Source organism: Microtus ochrogaster, chromosome 6 (genome assembly GCF_000317375.1).
Source record: "Microtus ochrogaster isolate Prairie Vole_2 chromosome 6, MicOch1.0, whole genome shotgun sequence".
NCBI lineage: Eukaryota > Metazoa > Chordata > Mammalia > Rodentia > Cricetidae > Microtus > Microtus ochrogaster.
In genome coordinates, this window is record NC_022013.1 from 58,244,092 (window position 1) to 58,253,183 (window position 9,092).

The window sequence follows — 9,092 nt, forward strand, 5'->3', positions numbered from 1 at the left end:
CAGGGCCCACGCCACACTCCAACAATAATGGAATATCCAGTCCAGAAAGCCTGAGAACCGATGTAAACAAGCCCCACCTCACCTTAAGCTCGCTCCTAGAGCCCAGAAGGCCTGTGCCAGGGGCCGGGGCGGGGTGGGGGGGTTGGGATGGTGAGGCGTGACCTGGTCCAGCCTGCAGAAGTGATGGGACTTTCCAGCTCTCCCTCCTGAACTGAAAGTCATGCTGCCCACCCTTCCTGCCCGGGAACTTTCTCTTCTGCGCTGCCACCCCGCCGCCGCCGCTGGCTCGCTCCCCCCCTTGGCAGCTCCCCGCTTGGCACAGCACAAGCAGTCGGCCTCGAGGCCTGGGAAAATTCCTAACCTTTGCTTTGGTTTCCTATGGCTCTTGGCAGCTCCTGGGAGGCCCTCAGCACATGTACCCCAGGCTCGACGTGCTGAAGTGCCCCATTGTTCTCGCTGCCCTCTGCCTCAGACCTGCTCCTTCTTTTGTAGCCTGCTATGAGGATCCCTGCTGGGCACCCTCATCTCCCAAGGAAGGTGTACTGAGGATCGGGTGCCAGTCAAGAGTGAATGTAGGGGTCGGTCCCAACCCTGTGTGGCACAAACTGCATGGGATGCTGAGCCTGAGTGGGAGCTGGGAACCTGAAGCTCCCCTCCCCTTTCCTTCCTGGACTCTGGTGACCTTGAGTCCTCCCACTCCTGGAAATGTGCAGAAGCCGCATCCCTGGAGACCGAGAGAGACGAAGAGAGGGGTTGTGGGGAAGGCTGACAGAGGCTGTTGAGGGGAGGGGCTGGTGCTTTCTGCATAATGGAAGCGCCTCAGCTGCGGTGGCTGCCTTCACAAGAATATGTCTTCGCTAACCAAGGAGCCCATTTCTACAGGTTCTTTCTGGCTTGACGGTGTCCTTTCTGGCAACCTTGCTCTCAGAGGCCTGCATCCAGCTGTCAGTGTGACCATCCCAGGAAACTCATCCTCCTTCCTGGGGCTTTGTCCCCGGACGGGGAGCGATGGAGTGATGGTATATCTTGGCAGGGAAACCCATAGTCAGCCTGGACCTGGGACTCCCTGAGGATAAGCCTAAGATGCGTCAGTCCTGGCCTGTGGAGCTCTTCCCTGTGGAACCCTGTGTCCAGAAGTGGGGACAGGTACAAGGGCACAGTGCTGACTCCATTTTGCTGCTGTGTGACCCCTAGTGACATGCTGAACAGCTCTGATTCTTGAGCTACAAGCTACAGAAGTCCCAAGTGTTCCTTTCCTTAGGAGGAGCCTGCTCCTGGGAGTAACACTATACCCCCACCCTGCGTGGGAGCGGATCAGGACAGGGAAGACCTGGCTCCCAACTCTTATGAGATCTGAGGCCCTAAGTGGCATCCTCACCATTCTGAGCTGTCACAACAACATAGAAGATGGGCACCCTCTCCCAGAGTTGTCGTGGCCCCTACCACAGACCCAGTCTCTAGTGCAGCTGACTTGGGTCTGAGGAGCCCACATGCTACATACACACCCAAACCAAGAAACTAGGAGGAACCTCTTCCCTGTGACATCCAAAGATGTTCCTTGCTAGTTCCTTGGCCCTGCCCCTTCAGGTTCCCCAGGGGCTTAGGAAGCAGTTAACCATGTCCCTCTAGGACCTGGCAGTCTGGGGACACAGGGTGTGGAGGCTCTAAACTTGTTTTGTTTCGCTGTTCTTCCAAAGGCTCTGTCCCTGTGAGTTCAGGGCCTGCCTGGTACCAGGTCTCTGGAAACTGGAGGGCCACACAGAGAGCAGGAGGTCTAAGCCTGGCAGCAGAGATTTAGGGACCGATGCTGTTGCTGCTGCTGCTGCTGCTGCTGCTGCTGCTGCTGCTGCTGCTGCGCTGCCCCATCCCCCACCCTCACGACTGATGGAGTACTCCCCCTCCCCTTCCCCTGCTCTTCAAGGATCCGAGTGACACTTCTGCCTCCTGTCACAGGAACCTGGGAAGCCATCAGCCCAGGAAGCAGCATTTCCTTCCTTTCCCACCAGGCTCTCCGGATACTTCAATAACTTGGGCTTGAACTGCGGGGGTTCAAGCCTCTGGGGATGAGAAAAGGAAACCCCAGTAGGTAGAAGTCCTAGTCTGGCTGACCTGGGCATCCCTGGGATCAGAAGCAGCACAAACCCTCTAGTCACTAGAGCCTAGTGCAACAGCATCCAGGGAAGATGGAGGGGCCTCTGCTCTCAAGAACTAAGGAGCAAGCAGACTCTCTCCATGCCTGGGAGATTATAAGAACAAGGACCACCTCCTGACCCCTCCTGCTCCTCCATCCTTCCCTTCACAATGGGAGGAGGAACTTGCCTCCTGGGACCTACTGCTGGGGTAAGAGAGGCTTGGTCCCTGTCCTGAGGTCAGAGGTGGGTGTAGAACTGCCTCCATCGATGGTCACCTGTGCTCCAGAGCCTGTAGTAGAACTGGGGATAGATCTCTTCCTCTACACCACCAGACTCACCCCCTCCACCCTAATCAGCGCATGCTCCCTGTCACTCTGAGGCTTCTTTCTGGCTAAGACTGCTTTCCAGAAAGTGCCCAACAGATATTCCCCTGGGAGTGTCAGAAACGGATGGGAACCTGGCCCGGGCAGATTTGTCTGGGAACCGTATCGCAGTCCCTTGGGTGGGTGGGGGGGAGGCTAAGGATGGGTGTGAGCTGGTTGCCCAGCCTGACAGCTTGCAGGGTTCCACTCAGAGAGCTGGGGATGAAAAGTGAAGATCCAGCTCTCCTAGGCTGTGACCTGGACAGGACAGTCAGTCACTATGAGGAAGGCTGTTGGGAAACGCAATAGAAATAATACTTGGAAAGCCGCACCTCGGAGGCTGGCCCAGGAAGCCACCTGCATTCTGCTTTGGACGTGTCCAGTCATGAGACTGCAAACCCTGAGGGACGAGGACAGAGCCAGAGTCCAGGTACCTTGAAGTGTAATGAGGATGTTGGAAAACCATGTCTGGGGTCAGCTGTATCCTGTCCATCCGGGAGGTCTCACGGAGTTGCCCCAGGAGCCCCTGCCTCCAAGAGCTCGGGGGTTTCAGGAGCCCTTCACTCACTGCTCAGTCCTGGCCTGGTACCTTGGGCACTCAGCTCCAAATGCCTCCCCTAGGGGTAGCTGCCTTTCAGAGCTGAGTTCCTTCAAAGAGTAGCCCTCATCAGCAGGAAGCATCTAGAACATCCGTCCCTCTGAGTTCCATGCTGGTAGCTGATAGTGGGCGACCCAGTGGAAGTCCCTGATAAGGGTCAAGCAGGGACCACCCTGGCATCCTCAGGCTGGGCCCTGAAGTACTGGATCCAGGAAACTAGCACCAGTGAGTCATATATCAGCCCATTCCACAGACATGTGTCTGGGACTCAGCTATCACCCCCTGCCCTCTGCCATGGTCAGGATCTCCTTACCGTCCGATGGGGTCTCTGCTGGTATCGGCAGTCTCTGTTTTCCAGCCCGCAGGTACCCTGAGCCTTTTGGGATCAGAGAACCTGGTACCAGGGTCTTGTGCCCAGGCCCCCAGAAGTCCCCAGCTCAGGTACCCCCCAAGGCCCAGCATCAGTGTCAGGATCATGACGACGGGCAGGCGTAGCTGGCTCCACTGAGGGTTCAACCTTGCCAGTTGAACCAGACTCCCAAATTTGCTGGTGATGTGGTCTTCAAGTCAGAAAGAAAAGAAAACATGGAGACAACAAAGGGAGGAAGTGGCCTGGTCCGGCCCACCCGGTAAGTCTCATCCGCCCCCGCCTCTTCCAGCCTGGTCCCCTCTGAGGTCAGCAACCACTCAGGCCAATTCCTGTGTCCTAAGGGCACTTGAATCAGGACATTGGGGGTGTGTGAGACACACGAGGGTGACCCTATCAAAGCCGTTTCTACAGGACTCTGTTCTGGGCCTGGAGACAGAACAGTGGAAAGTGTCAGCCTCAGGAGATAGGGTGCCACCCAAACTGTTGGCCAGGAAGTGGGGGGCAGGCCCTTCGTGCCTTCTCAGCACCGCTTGGTGCTGGGCTATGGGAACCAGCAGGTGGGTGGAAGCTCAAAGAAGGGAAGGAACTATGCTAGAAACACACAGCGTGTCACCCAGTCCATTGCAGGCATGGGGGAAACTGTGTGTTTCTCAGCTTTCCAACAGGTTTGACTGGAGCCCCAGGGTCAGGAGCATCCAGGATGCTGTGGGTAGCTGGACACCCAGAGTAGCCTGCAGGGTGGGCTCTTACCGGACAGGCCCTGACCCCTGCCCAGCCTGGGACACTGAGGCACAGGCCAAGATGCTTATCTTCTGCACACCACATCCAGGGCACAAGACCCCCGTGAATTCCCAAGGGTGAAGGAGGGACAATGATAGATTAGGGTATGTTCGGCCTCCTGCAAGCACCCCCTCCCCTGGGGTGACAGGAGTCAGCAGGGCAGAACTGAGCCAGAAGGGGCCCAGGCCCTGCTCTCTGGTGTCCCCCCTGGGGCATGCTTTCTCCAGCCCGCCCTCCCTGCCCCCACCCCGCCCTGGGCTGGCCAGGTTCCAGCCAGCAGCCACACATCAATATTTCATCCACGTCAATAAGAGGCAGCGGCGGCAGGGACAGCGGCTGCAGCCAGCACTTGCCAGCTCCGGTCCCTAGCTCGCAGCAGTCAGGTCCCATCCTCGCAACCACCATGGACGTCTTCAAGAAAGGGTTCTCCATTGCCAAGGAAGGTGTGGTGGGGGCTGTGGAGAAGACCAAGCAGGGAGTGACAGAAGCGGCTGAGAAGACCAAGGAAGGAGTCATGTATGTGGGTGAGTGTGGCAGTGGGGCGGGGCAGGGCGGGGCAGAGGGCTCCCTAATGTAGACCGGCTCCTACTACCTTCCTTTTCTGCTGAGTCCCCCCAGATTCGGGGGAGCATTTTGAGAGAGGTGAAACCCTGATTGTTGAAGCAGGGTGCCCCACGCTCTGGAGAATATGCTCATATCCGTCTTTGGAACCTTTGGGGGTGGGACTCTCAAGTCTTTAGGGCAGGATTTAGTGCCACTCAGACCACCTGAGGTGTATGTACAAAAGCATGCACATGTCTGGGGTCGCCTACGCTTGGAGACCCAGAGACAGTGATCTGCTCAGGTGGACCCCCTCCTTCTCCAATGGGAGCTGCTGCAGCCAAACTAGGCCACATGACCCCACTAGAGGAAAGGGGTAGGCTGTGGAGATGGGCCCCAGTTAAGCGTTCAACCTACCCCAGCTCTCTGTTCTCCCTCCAAAGAGAGGGCAGGGGTGGCCAAGCCTGTGACTCAGCTTTCTCTGCCCTGTTCAGCTCCCGCTTGAGGCCCGGGCCACACCCATGTGAGGCCCATAGACCCATCAGTGACCCTACCTCAGGCCTGATCTCCTTTGTCCCTTCTTCCTGTCCTGTCTCCTTCCCGTCTGTCTTCTGTCTTTCAGACATAGCAGGAAATGTCCCTTTGAAGGGGCTACTGTCCCCAGACAGCATCCTCATTCCCTCCTGCCCCGCCCCCACCCCAGGGTATCCAGCTATTCGCCCTGACTGCCTGAACACCTCTTCCCTCTGACAGGCACCAAGACCAAGGAGAACGTGGTACAAAGTGTCACCTCAGGTAAGGCGACCCACAATCAGGGACCCATGAATCCTGCCCTCTACCCAGGGCCCACAGCTAGAGGCCTCCTTGTGTCAGCTGGGACCCTAAGTTCCAGGTGACCCAAACTACTATATTCCCTAAAGATAAGCCAGAGCAGGCTCCTGTGCCCCCTGCCCCACCCTGCCCCACCCTGCCCCGCCCCATCCATCACATTGTTGCTGCCCTAGAGTCAGAGAATGGCATGGAAATAGCCAAAAGTCAGACATCCGAGCTCTGGGAAGGGGTGTTCTCCCCAACTCGGGTAGGCAGCAGTGGAGACGCTCAGGGCTGAGTCCAGCCCGAATCCTCCGCAGTGGCTGAGAAGACAAAGGAGCAGGCCAGTGCCGTCAGTGAAGCTGTGGTCACCAGCGTCAACACGGTGGCCAGCAAGACCGTGGAGGAGGCAGAAAACATTGTAGTCACCGCTGGGGTGGTACGCAAGGTGAGTCTGGCTCATGTCCTTTCCCTGGGCTCTCTGGCAACAGGAGACACTGTTGGGGATATGGGGAAGGAGCATTAGACGCTGCTTGACGTTACAGGTAGCACTCATTGTGTGTGTTGGGGTGACATGCTGTTTTTACAACTGTTCATATCTGGAATCCTTTCCACACCCCTGGATTGGGGACTCGGGATTTGTTTTATGCACAAACACCCAAACCATCCATGCCCAGCCCACCACTTTTGGAATATAGGAAATACATTTTACAAGTGAATTCAGGGCCCTATATGGTGAAAGTCAGCCTTCTAGACAGGCTAAAACTTCCAAGCCACCACCAGGACTACCTGTTAGCCTTTGTGCAACCTCCATTGGTCTCAGGGTCTGACCGCTGCCTCCCCTTGCAGTGGTGGTGGGGGGAACACTGCCCCCTTGTGGTAGACAAGCAGCAGGGCTCTGAGTCCACCCTCTGCTGAAGTCTTTGTGTGAGCAGGGCTCTGAGTCCACCCTCTGCTGAAGTCTTTGTGTGAGCATGTGGGTTGTCCGTGCGATGTAGGGATGGTGGCGATGAACACGAATGGGTATGCATGAGATGTATGCGTGTGTGGCAGGCAGCTGAACGGTCAGGGCTCTCGGGCTCTCTAGGGATAGAGGCCAGAGGTAGGAGCTGTCTCAGCACTTGCCGACCAGTAGCTCTGCTTTAAGCATTTTACACTTACCCTTTGCATGGGCTTCCACATTCCACAAAACAGGATGTGGAGAGAAAAGCCTAGAGAGACTGGGTCTCGTGGTTAACCTGTGTGAGCATGGAGCTTCCATGAGTGCCAGCTCCTGGGATCTTGAAAGACTGAGCGTAGACTGTTCAGGGATGGGGGTTCCAGAATAGAGGTTGAGAGGAAGCTGAGTCCAAAGACTTGTTATCTTCAGCCCCCATACTTAAAACAGGCCGCCCCAGTGGCGGAGCCCCAGGGTCCCACACAGCCAATACTTCAGAAGTCTGCTCTGAGGAGGTCAAATGGGAGGGGTCACTCACCCCAAACACTTGCTGCTGGGGTCAGCACAGGGTCTCTTGTCGCTGGAGTGTGCAGGCACACCTCTGCAGGCTGTGTGACTTTGGAAAGAGATCCTATCCGGACCTGCAATTCCTTGTCTGAAATGGCACCATCTCACAGGACTGCGGGGGAAGGCAGAGAAAGGATGCCAGTAAGCATTTCTGCCAGGCACGCGGTGGGCACCCCAGGAAGCCTCCTCCCAAGCCCCTAGCAAGAAGGATCCTGGGAGCTCGTTTCAGGCTACCCCATGCTAAACGCTGAGCCCGCTGAGCGGTACCAAGGCATAGTCATTACCCGGTAACACCATACCTCACCCTACCAGTGACCTTCAGAAGAGCGCAGCATGGCCGTCTGACCACTCATGCCATGGTGTTCAGGCGCCACTCTTGGGGTAGTATGCCCAGGCAAGCAGTCGCTTGCCCTTCATCCAAAGAGCCTGGCTCTGTATGATCCTGGCTGAAAGTTCTGCGTCCTTTTGTCTCTCATTGTTTGGGTCCTGAGGTAACTAACACAGGCTCTGAGAACGGACTTCGGAGGGACCATCAGTCTTGTTCTAAACTCCCTGCTGTCTTGAACATGTCAGCACATGCTGTGGAGAGAGAGGAGACGGAAGACAGGCCCGAGTCCAGAGCACGTCCAGAAGGCAGGAAGAGGGGCCTGGAGCAAGCAGGAGCCCTGCCAACGTGTTGTGCTCTGAGGCCTTGAAGTAGTTTCTAGGTCCTGACTCCTATGCTCCGGGGTGCTGTGAACAGTGATGGCATACCACTATTCAGAGTGAGGGGGGTCATGTGATCCAAGGGTCTCTGCCCACTCCCAACCTTACTCCACATCTCCCAGACTTCCTCACTTAAGGAACCTAAGCCTGCTGGGAGGCAGGTACCCGTGACTTAGCTCTGTTTGTGGAAGATGAAGCTGGCTTGCAGGGTATCTGGTACACTCAGAAGTCTTGGGAATCTGGCACCTCCAGATGTTCTAAGGACAGTAAAACGATGAAAGGCCTCTGCTCATCTGTGAGACCCGGAAGGAAGGCCCTGGCAGCTGAGGGTCAGTGTACCTCTTCCCATAGCCTGTGTCTCTTTTGCACCCCACTGTAGGAGGACTTGGAACAACCGGCGTCTGCCCAGGACCAGGAGGCCAAAGAGCAAGAGGAGGATGAAGAGGTAAGAGCAGGCCTCCCACGGCACACCAGAAAGCTCTGGTGGAAACCCGAGTCACACAGACCTCCTTCATTTCTGAGTGGGAGACTTTCCACAGCCTCCCACAGGGACATGGGTGTGGCAATCCTGGGCCTGAGTTCATAATCTCCTCATAAGTGATCCTTTCCTCGTGGTAATGGAGAACTGAGGGCCTGGAGCTGAGTGCAGGTCTCTCTCCCTTCCCTCTCTTCCTCCCTCCCCCTCCCTTCTTCCGTCTCTGCCTCCCTACCTCTCCTCCCTTCGCTGCCAGGCCAAGAGTGGAGGAGACTAGGAGACTGCCATCAGCCACAGAGGCCCAAGGGACAGCCCCTCTACCTTGGATCCCGTCCCCACCTGGCAATAAGTGCCCTGCCTAAAGTGCCCTGCCGGTTGCCCACGTTCTCTGCGCCCCAGCGGAGTGCCACAAGCCTATCCACGCGCGCACGCTACTGCCAGCGCCAGCGCCCCCTGCTGGCTCCTTTTGCCCTATGGTCCTCTGGATCCCAAAGATCAGATGCTGCTGTAATTTTTTTTTTTTTAAATGATTCCAAATAAAACCTGAGCCCCATTCCCTCCCTTGCTTCTTCTCTGGGCTGCGCCGTCACTCACGAAGCCCCTTGAACATCCCCGGGTGCACTTCAAGACATAGAGTTCTTCTGGAGTCTGAACCTTCAGGAGCACTGTCCCCCTCCACAGCGCCACCGCCACCGTCTTTAGCAGTTGGGTGGCCTTTCTCTCAGCTCCCCAGATAAGGGGCTGCTGACCCTGTCCACAGGAGCGCAACTGGACAGATCGGGTTTCAGCCTCAGCGTCCCTTTAGAGTGGATCCCA

General features: G+C 56.8%; 2 protein-coding genes across 2 annotated transcripts in view; one reads left to right on the top strand and one right to left on the bottom strand.

Moving 5' to 3' along the window:
• Mmrn2 (multimerin 2) overlaps positions 1 to 4,043 on the bottom strand; it is a 21,517-nt gene extending 17,474 nt beyond the window's left edge. Inside the window, exon 1 of the mRNA XM_005348611.3 lies at positions 3,406 to 4,043. Coding sequence (XP_005348668.1) covers positions 3,406 to 3,569 — 164 coding nt within the window. The 5' untranslated portion in view covers positions 3,570 to 4,043. The remainder of the gene's footprint in view (positions 1 to 3,405) is intronic.
• A 438-nt stretch (positions 4,044 to 4,481) lies between these two features.
• On the top strand, positions 4,482 to 8,829 carry Sncg (synuclein gamma). The gene is made up of 5 exons (XM_005348612.2): positions 4,482 to 4,766; positions 5,536 to 5,577; positions 5,913 to 6,040; positions 8,181 to 8,246; positions 8,533 to 8,829. Exons 1-5 carry the CDS (start codon positions 4,646 to 4,648, stop codon positions 8,551 to 8,553), a joined length of 378 nt encoding a protein of 125 aa, XP_005348669.1. The 5' UTR covers positions 4,482 to 4,645; the 3' UTR covers positions 8,554 to 8,829.
• Positions 8,830 to 9,092: the final 263 nt, after the last annotated feature.